Source organism: Argiope bruennichi, chromosome X2, assembly GCF_947563725.1.
Source record: "Argiope bruennichi chromosome X2, qqArgBrue1.1, whole genome shotgun sequence".
Lineage (NCBI taxonomy): Eukaryota > Metazoa > Arthropoda > Arachnida > Araneae > Araneidae > Argiope > Argiope bruennichi.
This window is the reverse complement of record NC_079163.1, coordinates 18,554,658-18,580,652: the sequence shown is the minus strand read 5'-3', so window position 1 is coordinate 18,580,652 and position 25,995 is coordinate 18,554,658. Positions and strand designations below refer to the sequence as shown.

Here is a 25,995-nt window from a genome sequence, read left to right as displayed (position 1 = left end):
ATTTTAAAGAAATGACTTTTTTTTAAATTCAACTTTTCAGAAAATGGTTTACTCCAATAAATAAATTAAATTAATAGCTTTGAAAAAGAAATAAAAAGTAAGCTGAAATAGATAAATTAATTCAATCATACGTTACTTAAAATAGTAAATTAAGTATTAATTCCAATTAATAAATTTTATATTTAATAATAATTAATACATTTTAATTAATAATATGATTGAAATAACAGATATTTGGAACAAATATTTAAAAATAACATTAGCAAAATTATTTGTTATTGAAAAAATCGTGGATTATGCATCTCTACTGGATTATGCTACAAGAAAAACAGGCCTTTGAACCCTGACCTTTGAGCCCTGATCTTCTAATTCCGCAAATTTGCGAATTTACTACTACTTCAACTGTTATTTCATTAATCCGAATCCGTAGAATCGGTTCGTTTCTGAAAATCATTTCTATCAGAAGAAGAACGTGATTCCAAATAACACTTTCAGCATAAATTAAATGTACTATATGGAAAATTTCTTGATAATGTAAATGCCTAAAACAAGGTATGTTATATTTTATTTGATTGAAAACATTCTTTAAAATTACTATGTCAAAATCTTAAAATATAAAAGCATCTGAACGTGAAAGGCATCTCCAAAATGGATCCATATGTGTTCATTTCCGGATCCGAAGATGCAGAAAGACACATCACTGCTGTCTGATATTTGTACTTGTCCGTCTTAATTTGGCACGGTAATATTATTAAATTTTTAATGATATTATAATTTGAATCAGTTTAATATACTCATGAGAACTGAAGAGAAACAAGTCTTGTTTTTTTTTTGTTCTATATTTTGTGTTTTAACCACTTTAACTTCCTATAAATTATCTTTGACCACTGTTTTTTCCCGGTGTTTAAGAAATTCTTGTTTATGTTGACGTGTTGTTATTTCTTCCTCACAGAAGCAGAAATCTTGTGTGCATTTTGAGCGAAATCGACATATAATTTTGTGATGTCTTTAAGAGATAAAGTTGAGGGACACGAACTCGATTTGAGTTTAAATGTGCTGACAGAAATACCTGTCAAAGAATTGGTAAGATTCAGATTTCATTATAATATCCATGTTTTAAAAATAATTTCATCATATTTTAACCACTTTTATATGTTTTTAATATCTCTAGGCTGCTGCATCCAAAGCAACTCATTTGGATCTTTCATGCAACCAAATTCAATCTATACCGGTAAGTTAAGTTTAATAAATTCGGTATATTTTCATTATTCTAATTTTAAACAAATTTTCTGCGTTTGAAATTAATTATGTACTGTATTTGTATTCATACATTTTTAAGAGCATTAATAATATATGTCAACTTATTTTTTAAATTATTGGTACAAATACTATAGTATGAAAAACATGTTTCATTTAATAATTTCAAACAAAATTTGTCAGTGAACTTTCATTAACATTAAGAGGAAAGAAAGAGTTATTAGTAAGAAATCTGAGTGACATATGTTTCTATTATTTTTAGACAAATTTGGTGAAATGAAGAGATATATTTGGAAGATTCCTTCTTAATGCTTCATTTGCCATTTAATACAATGTGTTGATTGTGATTTAAGAAGTTACTATAGTATCTTAAGCTGACAGCAACTTTTTATGTTTCAAGTTTTTTTTATCATAATTTTTATTCTCTTTTTTATCTTTAGATTATATAGTTATATTTGAAATATACTAGCTATGAAATTTAAAACTTAAATCTTACAATTCTGTTATGTTGGCACTTTCCTTTCTGAACTATTTCGACTGTTTGCCTCTAGACTGGGTACTCAGAAGATAATAATAGTTTTATTTAAAATTTTAAATCTTTTTATTCACAATGAAGAATTTATTTAAATATATTGAGATTTGATATTTAATGGAAAATATTCAAGAAATTGTGTTAAAAGTTAAAATTAAAGGAAATATTTTTTTTAACATGAGTTTTTAAATAAAGTTGAATAAAACCCAAATATTATATAGATATCTAAAAATAGCATTTATTTGTAAATAACATTAGTCAAATTTGCTTTAATATGATATGTTTAAAATTGCAAATTAACACTAAGAGCAAAATCGCGAGATTCACAGCAAGTTTCTAAATTCTTTTCTTAGTTTTTTTTCCTATTTTATTTCTTTCTCCAAATCTTGTAATAATAATAATAATAAAAAAAAAACATAAATAATATTTGAGAGTTGCAAATATATGAAATCAGCAAATTTATAGCTCAGAAAGCTAAAAGCTTTTTCTTAAGATATTCTGAGAATTAATTTACTTCACCAAAAATAGCAACCCTAGTGACTTAGTCTGAAACTTCAAAATGTTAACTTAATCTCTCATCTAAGGGTACTGGTTTTAATATTTTTGGGACAGATTTGAAATAATTTTATTGCATATTGATACAAGTATGCCCCATTAAGTATGAAAGAGTTTAGAGAAGTTATCAGTTGACAGATAAATTTATAAATGGTATGTTTGTTTTAAAAATGAGAAATCAAACTATTTTAAATTTTTGAATTATTTTATGTTTGTGTGTTTAAAATGCTAGTTCATTAAAAAAAGTTTTTTAGAAGAAAAATTGATATAATTAAAATAAATGAGTACTTAAATTTGAAATATTCTTTGAACATCTTGTATTATGCCTTTAAGATTTAGAAGTGCAGTTAAATGCATCTTTTTTTTTCTTTAAAATTAATAATTCTTTAAAAAATGTTTCTGAAAAAATAATTGTTTGTATGCCACTTTATTTTGTTACACTGTTATTCATTTATTTTTGTTACATTATATTACACACTGTAAAATTAATTTGTTTTATTTTTATGAATAAAATCTTTATTTTATTGCAGTAGTGTATAAAATTTGAATCAGCATTTTATTGTAAACAGAGCATTGTTGTAAAGAAATAATATTCCATTAAATTGTTTATTTTTAAATGTTTCATTTTGGTGATATATTTTGTGATCAAGATATTGAGATGACTAAGAAATAAAATTTAAACAGTATGGGAAGTACTTGAGCTTTAAAAAAAAAAAAAAAGCTGAATTAAATTAGTCTGGTTAAAATAATGATTGTTAACTAAAAGAAGTTGAAATATTAAAAGATAATTCTTATTTTCTTATGATATTAGGTAATTTAAAACTAAAATACTTTTGCTAGCTTACATAATTCTAGTTGATGTATAAAGACTTCTAGATGTTGTACTTATTATATTTCTAGAACAAAGAATTCTTAATACTTCAGCATTTATTTACAATGCTTCTTTTAACATCTTGTATCCCAGCAGTGGTTGAACAATTTCTAAATTCTAGCTACTGTATGAAATCTTATTTGTATATACTAGTATTACAATGCAAGTTTCACAAAATTTATTTGTGATATGATAGCATTTCTGAACTCTTGGAATTATATCTGGGTTTTTGGTGCTTGTTAATTGAGCATAACTGTATATATATATATAGTTTAGGAGAAAACTGCTACATATTTTTATTTTATTCTAAGATTTATAGAATCTGAAATATACAAAATCAGTTTTCCATCTTATCACGAAGTCATTTATATATCTATGAAAGGGAGTTTTTCTTTGTTTTCGATACAGGATTTGTAAAATAAAATTTACCATTTGGTATTGTATAGCAGAAATTACTAAATGCTGGAACCCTAATTTTGTTAGAATCTCAACTATGGCAAAGGGGGAGGGGGATTACTTAGCTAAAAAATTGCAAATATATCACTGCATATCATCTTAGGATATTCTATTTATTCATTTCATATTTTTTTTTTTTTTCCAGTCTGGGAGATTTGAAATATGACATATTGATGTAAAGAACAACTGATATACTTCCAATAATGTCTACTTTGCATGATTTAAACTTTTCATCTGAGTTTGAAATATGCATAATCATAAAACATAAGATTGTTGAGCATTTTTTAAGATTAGACATGTGTATATGTTCTTGCTGTTTTTTGATAACACATTTTATGCACCTTTTTGAAAATTAATAGTGTAATAGTTGTGAAATAAATTTGCTTTGGTAATGATTTTTTTTAAAAAAGATTATTATGTGGAAACTTCCCCAAAGTTGTTATGTAAGCCTTTATTTAGTTATGATGCAGTTTATCCAGAGACTGAATCTTAGGGAGAGATAATAGAATTAAAATGTCTGATATAATAATATTATGGGAAATGGAGAACAATTTTTTTAATAAACAGAACATTTGTTTGATTTCATAAGCTAGCAGAATTAATGCATATAACCAAAATGAAGTCGAACTGAAAATATATCTGCTATTGATAGTGTTTTATGAACTAAAAAATATGAAAGCTTGTTTAACTAGCAATCCATGGATTATTCTGTTCAGTTTTCTGTTTTTTTTTTTTTTTTTTTTTTTTTTTTTTTTTTTTTTTGCAATTTTAAACACTTTATTATTAACTTATTTTTATAGTACTTTATTCTATATTTCTTTTTTCTTTTTATATAGAATGACTTTGCTACATTAACACATTTAGTGAAGATTGATTTGAGCAAGAATAAAATTAAAGAGCTTCCAGCTAACTTTGGAAATCTCATTAACTTGCAATATTTAGATCTGTATGGAAATGAAATTACTAATCTGCCTGTTAGTTTTAGTAGACTAAAAAATTTGAAATGGTTAGACCTGAAAAACAATCCCTTGGATCCTAAACTGAAAAACGTGGCTGGTGATTGCCTAAATGAAAAGGAATGTCAAGCATGTGCAAGAAAAGTAAGTATAATTGTGTTAGCTTCTTATTCATTCATTTATAAGAGTTTTTACTAATCTTAAATATTTTTAAATGCATTTCCTAAATGAAAAGGAATGTCAAGAGTGTGCAAGAAAAGTAAGTACGATTGTATTAGCTTCTTATTCATTCATTTTTAAGAATTATTACTAACTATAAATATTTTTAAATGCTGATTTAAACTTTATTTTTCATTTAGAAGTCAGAAAAATAAAATTAAAAAATGTCATTTTTGTTTGGTTTTTGACCTGCATACTTGTTACTGTAAGGCTTGTTTTGTTTGATGCCTATATGGTCTAATGCTTGTAAAATATTGTAACAAATAGGATGTTATCATTTAAGGTAGGATGTTTTGGTATTAGTTTTTTTTCTTTTTTGATTCTGTATAATATATAATATATAGTAATCTTTGTCTGGTTACTTTATCATCTTATTTTGTTACTAAAGCTAAACTAGAATTAGTTCTGTACTTTACCCAGCAAAGGAATTGTCTAAGCACTGTTTATAGTAATATATATGATTACTGCAGTTCCTGTATGCATTTTAATTATATAATATAATATAAAGTTATTTTTCAAGGAATGTTCTAGATTTCCCCCACAAAATAAATCCTTCACAAATTTTACCTAACCACTACAGACTAATTAGACTATGAAAGAAAGTTGTAGACTATAAAAGAAAATAACAACATCCTTATTAAGATAAATAAGGACATAAAAAGGAAGGGGAAAAAATTCACAATCTATCAAATAAAAAGAATAATAATATGATAGATTGTGAATTTTTATTTCTTGTTACTTATTTTAATAAGGGAGTTGGTTATTTTTTTAGCCATTTTAATTAATCTGCTATTGTTAAATAATACGCAAATACAATTAGATACTCTAATATTAAGTATATTGCAAATGTCTGGAATCAATGTGCAATTCAAATCAAATCATAGTTTGCATTTACAATATTTTATCTACTGTATGACTAGTTAATTGTCTTGGAAGAATAGGTTAGTGATAATTTAAAATTATGTTTTGGAGTTAGTAGTTTTATCTGAAAGATATGTAGAAAAAATGTTTTTAGGACTTATTTTTTAATAAACCATAAGGTGTAATGTATTAATAGCTTAGAATGTTTTAAAATTTGATAAGTAAATTCCTCTTAATGATTTCATGCTTAAAATCTATTTTGATGCTGTGTAAAATTATGAATTCCAATTAAATAACAAACATATTGCATATTTGCATGCATTAAATTTTATTAGTAATTACACAATTTGCAAGTTAAATGTTTGCTTCTTAAAACAAAATTTCATCTATCTTTCCAAATAATAATTTTAATCACTTATTATTTTGTTTTTTTATTTCAAATTCTTTTAGGTTGTTGCTTATATGCAGTCAATTGAATCTGAATTAGAAAGAGAAAAACAGAAAAAACTAAAAGCTACTAGAGGTAAATTGCTAAAATCTCAAATATTATTTAAATCATTAAGATGCTATATTTAAATAATGGATTGCAATTTTAAATCTTCATCAAATGATCCAGTATTGTATCTTCCATTTTTAAATCTCCCCCAAAATAGCCCTAGTGTTGCTTTAAAACGGGACGTTAATATAATTAAACTAAACTAAACTAAACTGAACTCCATTTTTAAATATTTATGAAAATAGAATTTAGAGCAAATTTTAAGTAAAAGTTTATCCTGAACTTTTAAAAACAATATCTTTCATATAATTCTATACAGTTTAGAGTGCTTAAGATTGGTAAATCAAAAGGCAAATTTTTAAGGAATTTTGACAGTTTAGCTGAAGCAGCAATAAATGTTTCAGACTAATTATTTTTATTAAAATATGATAAATGTATGAATTTAAAAACTATTTTTTGGTCGCTGACTTATGTGCCTGCTCTGTATTGCTTCTTTCATATTTTGGGTAGTACAGCTCCAGAGCTTACAAAATTAATCATATTAGATTCTTATTAGAAATTTTTGAAGTTAGTAAATGATTGAATTGGCTAATGTATTAATTCCATAGCATTTAAAACAACACCAAATTCAAATAAGCAATAGTTTTATAAATAAGCAGTTAAAATGGAATGTACAAAGGGGAAAAAGAAAGTTAGCCAGCTTTTGAATTTCTGCAATTTAAATTACTAGGATCTAGAATTTCAGTTTACTCTCATTTTCATTGTTATCAAATGAATTAAATATTAAATTCTAATAATATGGAACTGTGACCTCTTAAAACATTTTGTGAGATAGTTAAGCTCAAAACAACAGATAATGTATGTGTACTAATATGTAAAACTTAAAACTTATTTTTTCATTATGCCTCATTATTCATTAAAAACTCCTTTTTTCCAATATATACATTGATAAAAACTGAATAATGAAATATAAATGAATTAATAAAAAAAATGTGGTTAAGCAATAATTAGTATTTTGACATTAATTTAAAAACTAACCTATTGTTTTGAAAATTTTAAATTTTAATTTCAGTTTAAACAGGCTGCATAATTAATTTTAGAAAGAATGCACTTGCTAATATTTTTTTGTAATGATTGTGCAGAAGTAAAAATAAATTATAATGATTAAAAGGATGATTTGCCATAATTTTTATTGAATGTTTTATGTATTCTATTTTGAAATACTTTATGTGCTGTGGAGACTTGTGAAAAGACTAATAATTATATCATATAAAGTGAACACATGAAAGTAAACTGTAAATGCTTTCAAATAAAAAGCATGCAAGGCAAATCTTGTTGAATGCTTCATTGTATTATATTTCTGTTTAAATAAAACGGCAGCTAATTTTTCTTCTTCTTTATGATGCATTTAGAGAAAGAAGCTATTGAAAGAGCCAAAATTGAGCGAGAATTAGAAGAACAGAGGCGATTAAAAAAAGCTGAAAAGGAAAAAAGAAAAGCCGAGTCAAAGGCTAAAAGAGAAGCTCGGGATTTGCAACAAAATATTCGGAGCAGCCATGAAAGAAATTCAAGTAAGATTTAACATTTTTTTTTTATCAATTCCATGTTTAAAGTTCATTAAAATTTCACATATGATTGCATTTCAATAATATTTCAGTTCTGGTTTTAATCCATCTAATTGTAATTATGTAGATAGTTTAGTTAAGATCCTTGTACATTAAGCATGTTCTATCTCAATGTCAGAATTGGTGTGATAATCGAAATAATTCTGTATCAATTTCCAATGGTAACTTAAATGCTCAATTTCAAGAATGGGGTTTCAACATGATGGGGATCTAACTCTTAAATCTTTTAAACTGAAAATTTTTTGACCTATATATTTAGAAATAACATCATTGGGTACAGAGGCCATTGTGTAAATGACCCGTGTGATCATCATGGCATCCCTGTGATCATCATCAAATAATATAATTTCCTTTGAGCTTAAAAAATCAAGTTTATGGAAGAGACATCTCAAATAAGTCGAATGTGATAAACATATTATTATAGTATGTAAATTTGTTACAGTATAACAATGTTGCAAATGTGTAAAAATTTGTACCAGCGATAGGTTTCTGTATTTTAGCTAATGGTAGTCATTTCAAACAAATTTTGTGCCAAGTGATTTTTATTTTAAGTTTATGGAATTATTTTTTTAAATTTTAAATAATAGTTTATTTTGTAATGAAATGATATACAGTACTTTGCAAATTAATTGGGACAAACACAAAATTTTTCACAAATGTTGTTTAATTAGTATAGGTTAACTTACAAGCACGGTACAGCAACCTAATACAAAATGTGTCCTCCTCTAGCTTGAATGAGATCCTGTACACGGTTTGGCATGGATTCCACTAAATTAGAACATAAATTTTTGATCTCGTCATCACGAAACCAAACTTTTATAGCATTCTCTATCATTGTTTTCTTTGTTGAGCAGTCCACTTTACTCAAACGTCTCTTTACAATGCTCCACAAATTTTCGATGGGATTTACATCAGGAGAATTACCAGGCCAATCAAAAACCGTTATTTTCTGTTTTTGAAAAGTATGGCATGGAGCAAGATCTTGTTGAAAGATACCAACACTACCAGCGAACGTTTGCATCAAAGGCACAATTTTACTTTCTATTGTAGAAATGTATTGTTTAGAGTTCATCATCCCTTTAACTGGAACTAAGCTGCCAGGTCCTCCAGAAGTAAAATAACCCCAAAACATCTGTTTCTGAGTGTCCTTAACTGTTTGAATAAGATGTTGTTCTCTGATGGGTTCTCCACAGTTTCGCCTCACAAATCTTGGTCGAAACCCTTGCACAAAAATATGCATTTCCTCGCTGAATACAACCTTCTTCCAATCTTGTGCAGTTCAGGATTGATATTTCCTGGCCCAATCCAAACGTTTTTTCTTCATTGTAGGTGTTAATAACTGTTTTCGGATTGGTTTTCTTGCAAATCTCCCAGCTTCAATAAGCCTTCGTCGAACTGTCGATGAATCCACGCTCACACCAGTAGCTAATAATTCTCTCTGAAGATCTCTACTTGTTTTGTAAGGATGCATTGTACTATTTCGTACAAGAAATTTGTCTGCTCGAGGTGTGATCTTGCATTTGCGTCCACATTTACTCTTTCGTTTTGGAGACACTGTCCCAAAATTCTTTTGCTGATTAATAATCCTAGAAACACTAGATTTTTCAATTCCAACTGCTGCAGCAATATCCCTTACAGTCATAGAAGTATACTGACTAAGGGTAACAAATCTAGTTCTTTTCCTGGGAGTGATATCCATTTTTTAAATACATGTCAGAAGGAGACAATTCACACAATCGATCACTTCTTACAACAACTGAAGGGCAAAAAATTTCGAGATGTCCTGATCCCGTGGTCAAACCGGTTTAGACTAGTCCAGGGCAGCCACACGTTGTAAGAAAATGCAGTTGAAACCGGTTTGAGGCAGAAAATCACCAAGAAAGGAGCAATTTTCTTAAAAAATATGCTTGTCCCAATTAATTTGCACAGTACTGTAGTTTCTTTTAGTATGATTTTTATTTATAGCACAAGCTGTGTTATTTTTTTATTCTCTTGTTCTTACAAACTGTTCATGCATTCTTTGTTTTTCCCTCTCAAATATATAAACCTATAAAGAAATATTGCAATGGCATTTTTAATTTCATCCAAATATATTAATTTTTCAAAAGCTAATCATTTTTCACCAAAACAATAATATTACTCTAATAACTTTGTAACTATTATAGAGTACCACTCTGATGGCATACCAGAAATGAAAACATGCAATTTAGTAATTAAATGCATTATAAAAGTTAGTTTTTACAACAACAACAATAAAAAAATTGGTTTTAGCCATTTAAAAAGAGTGGTCTGAATGACTGCTCCTACTCTTTTTAGGTATATGAAAAATGCCATCTTTTTTAATGTTGAGAATTTAGCCTGATTTGACATGCGTACATCAAAAAATTGTTTCTTGTGGTTAGATGCATCTTTATTATAATTTCAGATGTAGAGAATAAGACTGATGATGGACAATTCAAGGGAGACGAAGGCAAAGGTATGTCTTTTATTTTATTTTTTACTGTAAAGTAATATTTTAAATTTCAGCTGATTTATGTTTATAAAATTTTGAAACTTTATAATTGGTGCAGCAAAGCAAGATTGTCATTAAAATAATGCTTTCTTGATATGATTTAATGACAAATTATAATCATTTGTCTTTCATTTTATTGGAAAGACAGAAAGGGAGGATACTATAGTAGCTATTTCTTTTTTCTTTTTTTCTGTGGTTTAAGTTTGATCTTTTATCTTAACCAACTGTGAAAACTACTTTATATTTTATTGCTAAAAAGATAAAAATTTTATTAAAAAATATAAAATAAAAATATAATGTAAAAATTATATTATCTAAACAGTTTGAAGAATTACTGCACTTTAGGTTTTAGTTTGAAAAATACATTTTTAATATTAAGCTTCTATGTTAACCAAAAACAAAATGAGCTAAATTGATGAAATTGAGTATATTATCTTTACTTCCGAACTGTAGCTGTGTATCAAGTTTAGGCAGAATTGATTAATGGCTTAATTGTTCCAAAATGCATACTCAATTCAGTTCACTATACAAAGTTAAAGGCTAAAAATTATCATACTCAGAAAGTCTGAGATAAAGGCATAGGAAGAATATTACCAGTTGTTTTTTAGAATTTAAAAATAAAGCTCATTTTCTTAAGTATTCAAATTGATGTTTTAAAATTTTGAACTCTTATAAAATTAATTTTTCTTAGAGGCTGAGCATAAAATGACATCTTTCATATTTCTGTATATTGGATATGTTGTGGGATAAATTCTATCTAACTGCTTTGTTTTAAAACCGATCTTTCTAAAAATCATGTAATTGAACTTTATTCATTTTTAAGGCATTGAAAAATTATTCATTTGTAATTCTTAACAGAAACATACTTAGAATCACTACTAATGTGCTTAAAAAGAAATTTCACAATTTCGCATCAAACACAGGAACAGGACATGTAGGATGCAAGATATATTTTGTTTTACTAAGAAAAAGTTAGTGTTATTGATTGTATTCCAATCCTGTGGCAGCAATATGTTTAGGTAAAGTTTTGAAGTTAAATTCACTCTGTATAGGGGGGGATAATAACTAATTAAATAATAAAATTATTAATTAAAAACTAATAATTAAATAATAAAAATAATAATAAATAAACGTGTCTTGAATAATTTAGTTCTCCAGTTTTGATGTATTTATCTTAGAGTTGTTAGTATTTATTGTCAATAAATTGTGGTGGCATTTCAAACTTCTTTTAATATTATATAAATAATTCATACATTTCTGGAAATTTTATCAAATAGGAGCATCTTTTAAAAATTATCCATCTTTGAAGTTCTTTCAGCTATCTTTTCTTTTTGAAAATAAATTGCAAAATTTTGAAACTATAATAATAAATTCCAAATTAAGATATATACTTATTGTAGTGTTATTAAGAGGTCAGATTGTTTTATGGCTAATATAATTATATAAATTGTTTGTGCTGAAGCTCATTTTTTGTGAAGAAAATTTTAATTGAATGAGAAGAAAACTTTAATTGAATATAATTCTTTTTGGTATAATAATAAATATGATTTGAATATAATTCTTCATGGCAGAGGGATGTACATATGATTATTTATTAATCTGAATTATTCTTTATTTCATAGAATTATGAAATTGGAGTAACTGCAGCCCCCCTCCCCCAATTATAGGATAAAATAGCATTTTGTAGATTTTATTAATGAGAGGGGAGTATGGGTTGGAAAATTCAGTTCAGGATTAGATTCGATATATTGGTAATATATCTTCAGAATATTCACTCATTAAAATATTAAAATGCAGTAGCTAACCAATTCTGAAAAAATAGCCTTCAAATTTTTAACAAGCTTTGAACTAGTAAGTTCTCTATGGTGGAAGTGGATAAGATATATGGAAGTAATATTTATGCATAGTGACAGCGAGGTCAGGTTGTGCTCCCACCAAATTATTTCAAATTAAATTAACAAGTTATTAAATATTTTTAATTTATATAATGCTTATTTTTATGCAAAGAATAGTACTCTTAACTAAAATTTAATTTTTAAACAGCAAAATAATAATCTTAATTATGACAAATATTAACTATTAAGTATGTCACAATTATTTTTATTCTATTAATTCATTCTTTTATTAATTTTTATCTCTATGTATTATGTTAATCAAATTAAAGAACAATACAAAATACTTCAATCACAACAAAATGTGGAACTGAGAGACAAGTTTGCTCAGAAGAATATGTGAGGAAGAGCTGTAGAATTTTAATTGATAATATAAAATTATTTTTTCCATTGGTCCTTCTCGATTGTTAAAATTTTGAACATTTACTGACATATTTAGTAAGTTTAACACCTTCTCTTTATTAATTCCTTTTATCATTAAAGTTTAGACCATTTGCTCATTTTTTTAATGAATTTAAAGTTGCTCTGTACAATTTAAGGATAAAAATGGGTTTGTAGAATTAGAGTAAAGAATTCTTAACTATTATTAAAATCTAATGAGATAATGATAGTAAATATTTTTTATCACTTTAAAAAATGTATTCAATATTATTTTGATTATTTAAAAATTAATTTATAACTAAAGTATCTTGTGAATGAAGGTTTATTTCTTGTATAAAAAAATTAGTAATATATTATTTGAAAACATTTGTAAATTATTTTTATTTAAAGTAATTTTGAAAAACAAATCCATACTACTTTGTCCCTATCCCACAGAGATGACTTATATGCCAACAGTTTAAAGGCTGAATATTGCACTAATTAATATTTTTGAGTAAACATCCTAAAGGTGTTTCACTAAATATACCAAGTTGCATCCAAAAATGAATTTCACCAACCTGCCCTTCCCTTTTAATAAACTTCACAAAATAAGATTTAGAATCTGCTAACAATGCAGATTGTACTTTAATATTACATGAAATACATTCTCAAATTAGCAAACATTTTTAACCAACTACAATTCTTTGAACTTAATTGCATGTTTAAAAAAAATTGAAACATTATTCAGTTTAGGATGTACTTATAAAGAATAATTTTAATAGCTCTCCAATTAAAAAAAGTTCCACTAAATTATAAAATAATTTTATTTTGTTTTAAGTTAAATAAAATAATTAGCTGAAATATTTTTTATTCTTGAAACCTAAAGAGAGTTGGTATTTCTATAAGTTTTTGTATAAAAAGCATTAAAAGTACATGTCTTTTATGCTAAAAATTCTTATGCACAATACAACAAATTATGGTTCACATATTTACTTTTGTCAATAAGCAATTTTAAAGTTTACAATGATTTAACATGTTATGAAGTTTTTTTGTTTGCAGTAGGCAAGCATAATTATTTTAAAATGTAAGTTTAATATGATCAAAAACATTAATCTTCTGAATTTAAATGCATCTATGGATTGTTTTTTAAAAAAAGTTTTATTTTTTTGTAGGTATAAGTTGCATCCAAATCTTCATGTACATTATTTTAGCTGCATGTGCCATTGCTGTAATAGGTTATGCATGGGGAATCCATGTTGGATACTTCTCTGTACCGGATGTCAAGCCTGTTACTGAAAAAATTGCAGTGGCTTTACATTTTTTTATTTCTGAAGTTATAGAATTAGTTAGATTTTATGCGCCCAAAGTTAAAGGATTCTGTTTAAAAATTATTCATCGTTATATGACAAATGTGACTTATTTTGCATCTCAGATTGAACATATCCTTGCTCTTTATTTTCATTAATATGATTTTGTTATTATAAATCGTCTCTAATTCTAGATTTGTTTTTAATTTTGCTTGTATATTTGCGATGAATTTTGAAATACATTTCTTTTTTACTGGCTTTAAGATTTTAGTGTTCATTTTAAATTTGATATATCGTTGACTTTTAAGCAAGTCACTAGATCAAAAACTACAATTGCAATATTATGAAAAACAGTATAATGTAACTCAAAATTTCTAACATCTCATTATCAAATTCTAATTGACAGAGTAGTCTGTAAAAACTTTTTTTTATGACTTTAGTAACTTTTGCTTGAAGGCCAACAACCATATGGAATATATTATGTAGAATGCCAGTACCATTATGTTTAGAAACACACTGGGTCATTTTAACTTTTAAGCAATAAATAAAAATACTTGCATATTTATTCAACAACCATAAAATTAAGAAATGTGCTGATCCATTAAGTAAAATCAAACTGTCAGGTATACAAGAGAAAATGATTAGCATTTAATAAAATCACAATTTGTTTTAGATAGCTAAATGTTGACACTGATAAAAGTAGAAAGGATTTCAGATCTTTTGACATCTTAATAAGCATTGGTTGATATATGGGGGGGAAAATCCTACTCAGTATATCATCAATTGTGTAAAACCGTATATATATGTCTTGAAGAGAGCTTGTGACTATTACAACTTCACTGCTAATGTGTTATCAAAAATTTAAAAGCCGAGAATATATTTTTGAAATACATAATTTTTTAAAATGTGGAACATTAAAATCATTTCCACCTTTCCTGGACTCATATGAAGAGCTCTGAGTTCAGGATTGCAAAATATTCTGTGATGATATAAAGGAATATAACTGCCTGATTTAATGAAGCCAAAATTGATTAGTCAACTGATAATTGATCAATCTCGTTTTTCAGTAAAATGGGCGGAAAGTACATTTCTGTAGAATGACTGCTTAAAGTATATATTTCTCTTAATCGCATATTGATTCGTCTTCTCGCTTTTAATAAACTGCGACAGTCCACTGTTTTAGGTTTCACAGACTAAAATTAGCCTACCTTTCAATAACTTTCAGAAAATGAAATAAGATTTCTGGTGTTCAAATTCTTAGAATGAAGAAATTTGGGACTATATTGCCTGTATCTAAGGAGGCGTGTTAATAAATATATAATAAAAATAAAACTTCAAGCATATTCATTTATTTACTAAAAATAAGGATACACTTTGAACACACAGTTCTACAAATAACTTCATAAATTGTACAAATCATAATTAAAAATAAGCATTGGTGTCTTCACAGGTACTGTGCTTCTATATTGTTCAGTAAGAATAGCACCCTTACATTGAAAAACAAAATACATGGTTTAAATACAATTATTTACAAATTTCTACAACTTTCAAAGCTAATGCGCAATGTAAGTAGTTATAATACTTCCAAATCTACATGCCTGATTTCTGGATTCTTTTTCTGGGAGAAAAAAGAAAAAAAAAAAAAAAAAGAGCATTATAAATAAGTTGACTATACATAATTAACATATTTAGAGACATCTAATATCAGGTAAATTCTTTTATATTTTAAATATAAAACAAAACTAAAAAAAAAGTTATTTGGTCATAAAATGAGAGAATTTCATGATAACACCAAAATAATTGAATCACTTACATTTGTTCAGTATATAACAGACTGTTTTTACTTTTTCATGCACAGTTACAGGGGCTTTTATAATTCAGAATTATATCAGCTATAAGAACGTTTCAAACTGTTTATTGAACTTTTTACAATTGCACTTAATTCAATGCTTCGTTAATTAATGGAGTTGTAAAATATTATTAGGAACTTTCTGGAGAGTTCTTGTTGTCACCAGAAGCTCCATTCAATCAGAGAAAGATGTAAAGGAAATAAGAAAAATATTCTTAGCCATCGCTAGACGGGCAACTGCTATGATTTACCTACGGAAACTGACGACCTTATCGTCCAAAACAATTATTTCACACAAATATTTTTTTTACATCATTTTTAAACTCAAAATGTTAACCTTTTAACCCTTAACTGGGGAGGTGCGGTCTACGAGATCGCATTTCATTTATACTCAAATTAAATTTTCTAATGAATGCATTAGTATAAAAAACTGCCGAAATATTTTGCAGACATTTTTCTTGATATTTAGAAGTTTTTCAAAATATATTATCATTGAAAAAAGTAAATGCATTGGAACATACATTTTCTTCTCAAATTACATGTTACAATAAATAATATTCTTGAAAAAACATATTACTTTTTCCTTTTTAAATCATATTTAATTTTACAGTATATGAAGGTGTATAGAAGACAATATAATGTAAAATTCAACAATTACATAAAAAATTGACAATTTGTAAAATTGGCCCTTTTTTTGTATCAGCTTGTGTTACTTTCATAGCACAGTTTTCTTGGGCATTTTAAACATACAGGTTAAGAACTAGTATAAAAATAAACCTATAAATTCTGCATATATATATATATATCTTGGTATATTAATATATTTTATAAATTTTTCAAAATACATTATCACTAGAAATATTAATTATGTTTGAACATACATATCAGAATCAGTTGAATGCGAACTTTCATCGAAAAACTCTTCTGTACAATTATCCTTATCACTAAAATCACTTTCTACTTCATTTAAAAGTGTCTGGAGCACTGCTTCATAATAGGATCAGTAAACTGAATGATATTTCGGTCCCACGTTTTAGCGCCATCTGCTAAGCCTTGTTTATCACTGGGACACTAACGGGGAGGTGCGGTCTTAGAGACCGCGCTTAAAGAAATAACTGAATTATTTTTAAAAAAGCATCATCTGAAATCGGTTGAAAAAGTGCACGTGTATTGAAGGTCACAAAACAGGAAGCTACAGGGTCAATCCATTCAATTGAGCTAAAAATAGAATAGGGGTGACCGAAAATCCATCGCTAGCGGTCTCACAGACCGCACGACCCCATTAAGGGTTAATATATATTTCATTCCTGTGCTATTTTTTTTTTAATGTAATACACTATGTTTTTAATATAATGATAAATTCGAACTCGTCTATCAAAATATTTAATCGCGTATCTTTGCTAATGTTAAAATAAAAAAAAAATTGCTTTCTCTAGACAATAACGGCGAAATAGGATTCTCACTTTCGTTTTTATTTCGTGTTATAGAGCAGTATCTTGTAACACAATGATTCAATTAAATTCAATTTTTTTTTTCAGTTGCATCAAATGACAATGATAAATTTAAAAAAATGCACTCCATATCAATGATTTAAAAGCCTTTGAAAAAGTCAGTCTGGGTGAACAAGCTGGTTTTCGAAGGCTTCTAGTATAAAGAATGAGTATGTTCTATAATAACTGATAATATAGCCTAGAGAGCATTACTCAAAGCCAAAGATGTCCAACTTGACAAGTTGATAAAGAAAAATAGTGATTTATTACAATGCTAAATATCTTTAAGACTGGCAATTATAAATTATTCTTATCCAGTCTTGTCAATTCTTTGAGTAAAAAAATTCTTCGTTCAATTCAAACCGGAATTAATGTAAGTGCTTTATACCTTAAGGGTAGCTTAACTGAGCATAGGCAAAAGAAATAATTGGAGAAAAACTAGAAAAAAAATCATTTCAAAACGCAAATAATTGTAGCTATATTTTAAGATAAATATTTTCTCCAAGCACTGTTCCTCATCGTCGTTTGAGATTTCCATGGAAAAGGTGCACTATACGTTTAAAAGTATTCAAATCCTTTCAAATTTACACATTTTAAAAAATTTCTCAAGATGCTGGACGAACTGTCCTTGCATTTCGATCATGTAAAGAACCTGTTAGAACACCCATTTTTAGGATAGATATTAACCAGGATCAAAAGTTAACAGTTATATATAGCCAGAGAAGAGTAATAATTTATAGTAATTATTCAAATTGAATACACAAAATGTGGAGAAAATCATAGATATGACACAGGCTTGGAACAAAGAACTTCTTAAAAAATAACATGAATTATGCCAAAAACTGAGAAATAAAATAAATATGATTAATTGAAGAATAAAATGAATAAACATATACAAAAATTCTTAAGATATTAAAAATATTGCACAGTTTCAGCATAAAAGAAAATTAATCTATTTCAAGAATGATAAAAATCGTTTACAAAATAGCTGAAATAAGTCATGCCTGAAATTAAGAGTATATTACAATTAATGCAAACAAAATTTTCTATTTGAAAGGCTTTCCATGGGATACAATTATAAATATAAAAGCTTTTTAAAAATTTTTAACATAAAAAAATCCACTTGAAATTCATGAATTTCCAAATTAATTCATATTTGTACTGCATTATATATAAAAAAAATTCTCAGTACTTTTGCTTATTATTCAGTATGATCATCACAATATTTCATTTTCATGTCGGAAGTAAAGAACTCACCCAAAAGTTGTCATGTAAATTTTTTTCTCCATATTTTAATGACTGTTACCTTTAAACTAAAACATAACAAAACAAATGACTAAAAAAAACCCAACTAAGCCTAAATATGAATTCGGCCTGTAAATAGTCAATCTTACTAAATTTTGAATCTTAAAAAAAAAAAAAAAAAAAAGGTCCCATAATTCTTGTAAATTTGTTCAAACAATATTGAATACACTACACTTCATAAAGTACTTTTAAATTTACCTTAAAATTCATTTCGATTCTATCGATTTGACCACCTAACATATCCACAATACTTTCACCATGTTTCAGAAAAAATGCTTCAACTTCTTCTATGGTTTTCAATTTTTGCATTTCCTAAAACAAAATAAATAAAAAATTATGTAATAAATTATAAAAAAAAATGTAGCACATACAAATAAAATATTAGTTACTAATGAAGAACTTTTTTACTACCTTTTTATTAGAAAATGAAAAAACAGATTTCAAGTAAATAATAAAATCTGGACAGTCGAAAGACTTCATGCCTTTTTAATGTATCAGTGAGAAATATCCAAGAGCTGATATGAAATATTTTTGAAAATCTGAATTTGTAATCTTACAAATGAATTCATAGAAAGCTCTTTGAATTAACCATGGAGGTAAAGAATTATTTTTTATAACAAGTACCTTAAAATTAAAGAATACAGTTACATATATTACAGCAAAACCAATGCTCTAACCTTGCATCCTAACAATGACTAAATGAACATTAAGAAAATTACTTGATAGACTATAGGAGTGCATATGAAAAATAGTTATTATTTCAACAAGCAATATTTTAAAGCATGATACAATCCTACACAAGCTTTTTGAGAAAATTGTGAATTTTTTTGGAGGAAATGGCAGTTTAAACCATTGCTTTCACTTAATGCAAGGATTACAGGAACAAAGCATGGGAATTTTCTGTTTTCCAAATACCAAATGTATTGCGTTGTATTATGTAAACCAATTTCAGCATAATACTAACTTAATAGAAAGTAAAATAGACAGTAATATAAAAGTACATATCTAAAAAGAAAAAAATATCTCATTTAGTATAAAAAAGGCAAGATACTTAGAAATAATAAATACCTCAAGCAATGTATCCAAATCCTGGGAGTCTAAATAAGAACGAGTAAGCTGTCTTCCATCAATATCAATTTCTGCTTTGTAACGAACATAATTATTGCCCATATCAGTTGCTTTTACATCATGAATGGCTCTAAAAGAGTAACATTTTTTTGGTATTAAGGCTTCGTTTATACAAGTAATTTTGTCCTTTTAAATGAAAAATAAAATTTGCAAAATATTTAAAAGAGATATTATTCTATCCAAGTTAATCTGCACTTTATTAAGCATTCATATGAATTTTTCTACACAAGTAATTTTGATAACACTTTACAAACATTTATTTTGTATAAAAAGTTGCATTTTCTAATTTTTGATTTTCGATATCCACAACATTATCTATTTTTTAAAATTTATTTTGTATTATTATCATAAGGTCAACATATTTATATCAAATGAACATATATTTATCTTTGTTCTTTATATTTTATTTAAAAAAAAAACTGTAAACACAAAAAGTGAATGTTTATACTATATAAATATATATATATATATATATGCATAAAATAATGGAGAGACAGGGCTTGATTCTTGAAATTGCATCGTTAAAGCTCCCTTAATAGATATTTTATGAATTACATGCCTTTTTATGCTTCTCTCTCATACATACATATAATTCGTTTTCACACACGCACGCCCCCATTATAATATGGATATAGACATTTTTGAAGAGACTGTGTTCGTTCCAAAACTCGTGTGAAGTGTGTGGGAAACAGGGTGGTCAAGATTTATTGGATACTTTACAAAACTAAATTAATAACAACTATAAGCAGAAACAGAGTAGTTAAACAGAGTGCATAGTCAAATTTGATTATAAAAAATAAGCACTTTTTAAGCGTCTTAGAGAAAAATTTGAACCAACATTAACATAGTATTTCTTAACTATAGAACTATGTGGTAACATAACTTCATGACACTATAGAACTACGTGGTAACATAACTTCATGACACTATAGAACTACGTGGTAACATAACTTCATAAAATATAAAACGTAAAACATCACCAATAACTGCTGAATATTTTTTTAACAATACAGGAACTAAATTATTTAACAGATATAATTGACGCGCACGCACGCACGCACGCACACACACAAAGAGGGAATCAAAACAGTAACGCGAAACAACGCACAAAGGGAAAAACATGCAAAAAGTATGAAATATGTAGTCAATGTAAGTAGGGGGGAAAAAAACTACTACCCACTTAACTTTTATATTCATTTCAAAATATTTATGAAAGAAATCAAAAATAATATATGATTTCTCTTAAAGACACTTTAAGATGTATATTGCCCAGGAAAATATAACTAAATGTATATAAAATAACAAATATGAGGAGAAAACTAGTACTTTATTGTAAACAAACCTCACTAGAATATTTGAACATTTCTTTAATAGTCAACGGATTTTTGCACCTATCTCGGACACATTACTGGCGGTGTTTTTTTTTTTTTTTTTTTTTTTTTTTGCAGTATTTTATTGATATGACACAACAGGCGTTTCATCGTTTGATTTTGAGCATCAGTCACACTGATACAAGCAGCATCGTCAGCAACAACAAAAAGAACACTTTTGTAGCTTTGTTATTTATAATCGCATCTTTATAAAATTGGTATAGATGAAATGGCTTGAAGAGATAGGTTTTTTTAGATAGACAAACTGATGAATCCAGTCAGTCAAGAAGTATCTCAAAATTTTTCAATTGGGGAAATTGAGATTTTTCAATAATTTGATCAGCAGCTTTTTTATATAGATGTATTAAATTTCGTCCCGAAATTCGCAATTCATGAAGCATACTTATTTTGTCTGCAGGAAACTTTGCTCAAAAAGACCCAACCTACCATGAACTGTGTATTAAGTAAATCTCAGCTAGTTATCAACAAAACTGCCGTTTTTGTTTATAGGAATTTCGAAACAATAAACATGATTCGCATTTATCCTCAATATGAGAATGATCTTCAAATTATAAATACTTTTTATTCAAATATTGAAGCATTTCGATTACTTAAAAAAAATTCACAATTAACAGCCATCTTCATTTTTATGCTGAATCAAATACTTTGTTAAGTCATTTTTTTTTAAGTCGCTCATTGGTAAGATGCGAATACTGCAAAGACATTTTAAGCCAACGAAATTATTGTTGTTTATTAAGAGGGGGTTAATTTTATTTTCTGGCGGAAACGATTGTTAATCTGATAGAAGATTATTTAGTTTACTAAGATTATTTCATAACAATAAAAAATATTACACATTTGGTTTTTACATAAAATTAAACAATATTAAAATTTTTTTTTCAATGATCTAATCATATATTCCACATATATCTGATAATACTGTAATGATAAAATTTTAAATTAGGAAAATATTACGGAAGTGAAAGAGTGGGATGAAATTTCACTTATATGGTTATAGAACTGAATGAGTGTAATATTTATGGTGGTGAAAGAGAGAAATAAATTATCCCTCGTCTTATATAACATGATATATTGATAGGGAAAATATTTTTTTTTACAGTGCTAATATTTTATTAAGATTCTGATAGGGATTTCTGATACATGTCAATCACAAGTAAGGGAAACATGCTATTCACCACAGATCTTTTAAAAAAGAATGTGCTTATTGGACATTTTTCTAGCCCTTCACGCGGAGCGTGAGAATGTGTCGGCGTTTAGCCGATTCAGCAGTTTTATAAAGCTTCTCTTGAATTAATTAAGTAAAAACACTGCAATCGGATCAGGAAGTAAGAGAAATTTTTAGAATGAAGTTACTGTGGGTTAAATTAAGATAAAATTTTGGGAATTAATTTGGATTTAAATTAGAGTTTAAAATATCATTACAATTTTCCTCCCACCGCAAGACTTGGAAATGCGTCGGGACCCTCGACACACAGCCATACCTTACAGTAGTGTTCAAGAAAGAAAAATTAAAATTTAAAGGCATATTAAAAGTATACCCAAGTTTCCCTTATCTTTACATTATACAAACATTAATACAGAAATCCCACTCATCATTTTATATTAGAAACATAAAAAGAATTATTTTTGTGAAAATAGTATATAAGCTTAATTAATCATAAATAATAACAACAAAATATTAAAAATTAAATAATATGGTGCACACATGTATTCTGGCTATTATTCTGTAGTTCACTAAATTTGGTGAAAATAATCTGACAGGCTTGCTTATATTATTCTTAAATTCTAGAAAGTTTGACACAACAAAATTATTAAATTAGAAATTAAGTATTAAATTATTAAATATATCAATATTGTTATGATTTCACCCAAATGAAATATCAGTATAGTTATGATTTTAAATGAAGTATTTTAGCTGTAAATAAAAACACAAGATTAAAAACTTCAAGTAAAAAATGATATGAAAATAATATTTACAAAATTGAAATATTTCATATTAAACAATTGGAACTGAAACCATAAATATAAGATTCAAAAATATGTAATGAAAATCTTGGAAATGAAAATAATACTTGTAAAATTGAATGGTTTCATATAAAACTTTTGGAATGATAATAATAATTACAAAATTCAAAAATATCAAATTAAAAACTTGGAGCTAAAAGTAATAAATGCAAAATTCAAAGATTTCAAACAAAACACTTGTGAATTTAATGTAACAAACACAAGATTCAAAATATACTCTTATAATATAAATATTTGTAAAATAATAATATAAAATAACATTTGGATAATTGAAAAAATATATATATATTTGTATTTGTAAACATGTATTTTGACACAGTGATAATAGAGGGTAGCTTAATGACTGTCAGAGATGTAACAATTTCCCCTGAGGCATTTACTACATTATTCTAATTATCACATGCCGTTATGCAGTATATAAAAATCTTGGTCTGTTATTTTTTTCATTCACAAGGTCTGTATGCATATTAAAACAAAAAACAATCAGACACAATAAGTACCAGAGTATAGTTTAATTACAATCAGAGATGTAACACATTTCCTCTGAGGTACTCACAAAATTTCTCCGATATCATTTGTCATTATTTTTATTTATTCTTTAATTTAAAAACCTTGGAGTAAGATGAATTTAATTTAATTTATTTGGGAAAATCATTTTTCTTGATTTTAATAGCATGTAAATAAATTTCAACTTCAACACACTTTAATATTATGCATAAATTTTAAATAGATATGAAAAATATTTTAAAACTCAATATTTTAAACAATAATATGAAAAGATTATTTGCAATTATGTTGTAATTGAAAAATGCAATTCAAAATAAAATCAAAAGCACAAAATATAAATCTTGACTTTCATCCGTTTAGTCAGTTGATGCAGGCTTATTTTAAACACTAATCGCTCTTTGAAGAATAATCACTTTTTTAATTAATTACAAAAAGGCAATTTCGAGCACTGGAACTGGCACTGTAGACTACTGGAAATTAAACGGAAGGTGATTAATATATTTTGGTGATAATAAACACAAGTAATATTTTGAGAAACTGGATGAATCATGGCACAGGTTGAAATTTCTTGAAGATATAAGGAGCACTCACATTAGGATGTGGAGCATTAACACGTCGGATGAGGTCACAGGTTATAGAAGGATTAGCAATAAGCAGCAGGTTAATTCAATGGGAACTGGACCGGACCCTAGAATACGAACGACAGATCTCACAGATCTCATCGGCTTTGGTGGAACGGCGTAGCGAAGAAAGGCCACGATGTAGTTTCGTCAGTCGGCCAGAGCGAAAAGCACCATCGTCGGAAGGAGCTTCTGCGTGATTCATTTTCCTTTCCCGCGGATATAATTTTAATTTTTTTAATTAAGTTGGCTATTTTGCACAGGAAACTATCTTTGTCGACTAAATAATATGTAAGCATTTTTTTTTTTTTTTTTTTTTTTTTTTTTTTTATGTGAAGCAGAATGCAGTTTCGAAAACATTGAAAAGACTTTGTATTTTTCAGTTCGTTTTATTCTCTTCTGGGAAGCAGGCATGATTATTTTACAAGAAGGCGCGGACAAGACACGTCCCCCACAGTGCGGCACAAGAGCAGAAGTGGGGAAGAGAGAGAATTAAATTATCCCTCGTCTTATATAATATGGGATATTGATAGGGAAAATATTTTTTAACAGTGCGAATATGTTATTAAGATTCTGATAGGGATTTATGACACATGTCAATCACAAGTAAGGGAAACACAGGGATCTTTTAAAAAAGAATGTGCTTATTGGACATTTTTCTAGCCCTTCACACGGAGCGTGAGAATGTGTCGGCGTTTAGCCAATTCAGCAATTTTAAAAAGCTTCTCTTGAATTAATTAAGTAGAAACAGTGCAATCGGATCAGGAAATAAGAGAAATTTTTAGAATGAAGTTACTATGGATAAAATTAAGACAAAACTTTGGGAATTAATTTGGATTTAAATTAGAGTTTTAAATATCATTACACAACACACACAGATATATATATATATATATGAAATTAGGTCTGACTGTCTGCAAGCACGCTAATTCAAAAATGGAACGAGTTGGAAAGATGAAAATTGTTATGTGCTTTTTGTCTCAAAATTATTAATTTGAAGGGAGCTTCGAATGAAATCATCTAAAAGAAATCTGTCTAAATCCACCTAAATAGGTGTGGGCATAATAATAATCCAGATGAATGAATTTTTGTGCAGGCTTAATCACCAATCTCATATATCTGTGCAAAATTTTAAAATTCCATTTCTATTAGAATGTAGTGCTCCTCAGTCTGTCTTTTCCTAGATATTAAAGCGTTATTACTCATAAACGCAGCATACTAGAAGCATGAAACTCAATTTGTAGTTACGACACCTAAACTGTTCTTTATCGAATTTTAAATAACGATCAGTCGAAAAGAAGAGACTTAAAAGGTAAAATGAATTACATGCTAATGAAGAAGCTTAATAGAGGCATACTTTGGTAGCATGTAGAAAAATTGTAGAATTTAGTATCGTGTGTTGACTAAAAATTCTTGATGATACATTTAAGTCCTTTTTTAATATTGATTAGCTGATATGCAATCTATAAACTGCATGATGAGGCGTGCGAAAATCATTCAGTGAAACAAAAGGGGAAAAAATAGTAATATAAAGAGTTGCTAAAAGAATTGCAAAATGATGGACATTCTTCCTGTTTTGCAACAAAGACTAAAAAATACAAATGAATCGAACCTAATAAATTATCATATAACGATTTTCGAACTAGAAGCTCAAAATAGTGTTTCAATACAATTTGAACATGAGCAATGGAATACTTTTTAATTCTGTGGAAATTATTAAAAAAATATTTTATAATTCTGAAGAAACCATCTTAAGAATACTGTAAAAATGTCCTCTACTT

At 27.1% G+C, this 25,995-nt stretch overlaps 2 protein-coding genes across 7 annotated transcripts in view; one reads left to right on the top strand and one right to left on the bottom strand.

The window, feature by feature from the left end:
* Positions 1-425: 425 nt before the first annotated feature.
* On the top strand, positions 426-14,157 carry LOC129960016 (leucine-rich repeat-containing protein 59-like). Of its 4 annotated transcripts, none has more exons than XM_056073018.1 (9): positions 426-552; positions 953-1,083; positions 1,172-1,231; positions 4,508-4,771; positions 4,863-4,886; positions 6,158-6,230; positions 7,616-7,774; positions 10,254-10,304; positions 13,765-14,157. In XM_056073018.1, exons 2-9 carry the CDS (start codon positions 1,003-1,005, stop codon positions 14,055-14,057), a joined length of 1,005 nt encoding a protein of 334 aa, XP_055928993.1. In that variant the 5' UTR covers positions 426-552; positions 953-1,002; the 3' UTR covers positions 14,058-14,157. The 4 variants fall into 4 exon arrangements, with proteins under 4 accessions (XP_055928993.1, XP_055928992.1, XP_055928997.1 ...); XM_056073017.1 differs by lacking the exon at positions 426-552 and adding an exon at positions 591-742; XM_056073019.1 differs by lacking the exon at positions 426-552 and adding an exon at positions 709-817.
* A 1,075-nt stretch (positions 14,158-15,232) lies between these two features.
* Positions 15,233-25,995, bottom strand: part of LOC129960014 (proton-coupled zinc antiporter SLC30A9, mitochondrial-like) — a 57,232-nt gene continuing 46,469 nt past the window's right edge. For all 3 annotated transcript variants that reach the window (XM_056073015.1, XM_056073014.1, XM_056073016.1), the window contains 3 exons: positions 19,612-19,741; positions 18,742-18,855; positions 15,233-15,517 (listed from right to left, as the gene is read on the bottom strand). In XM_056073015.1, coding sequence (XP_055928990.1) covers positions 15,473-15,517; positions 18,742-18,855; positions 19,612-19,741 — 289 coding nt within the window. In that variant the 3' untranslated portion in view covers positions 15,233-15,472. The remainder of the gene's footprint in view (positions 15,518-18,741; positions 18,856-19,611; positions 19,742-25,995) is intronic.

Bases quoted from the DNA above. Each gene is read 5' to 3' on its own strand.
- LOC129960016 (XM_056073018.1), top strand. From the start codon at position 1,003: ATGTCTTTAAGAGATAAAGTTGAGGGACACGAACTCGATTTGAGTTTA. The intron at 1,232-4,507 runs GTAAGTTAAGTT...CTTTTTATATAG, and splicing joins ACCAAATTCAATCTATACCG to AATGACTTTGCTACATTAAC. The intron at 4,887-6,157 runs GTAAGTACGATT...AAATTCTTTTAG, and splicing joins GTCAAGAGTGTGCAAGAAAA to GTTGTTGCTTATATGCAGTC.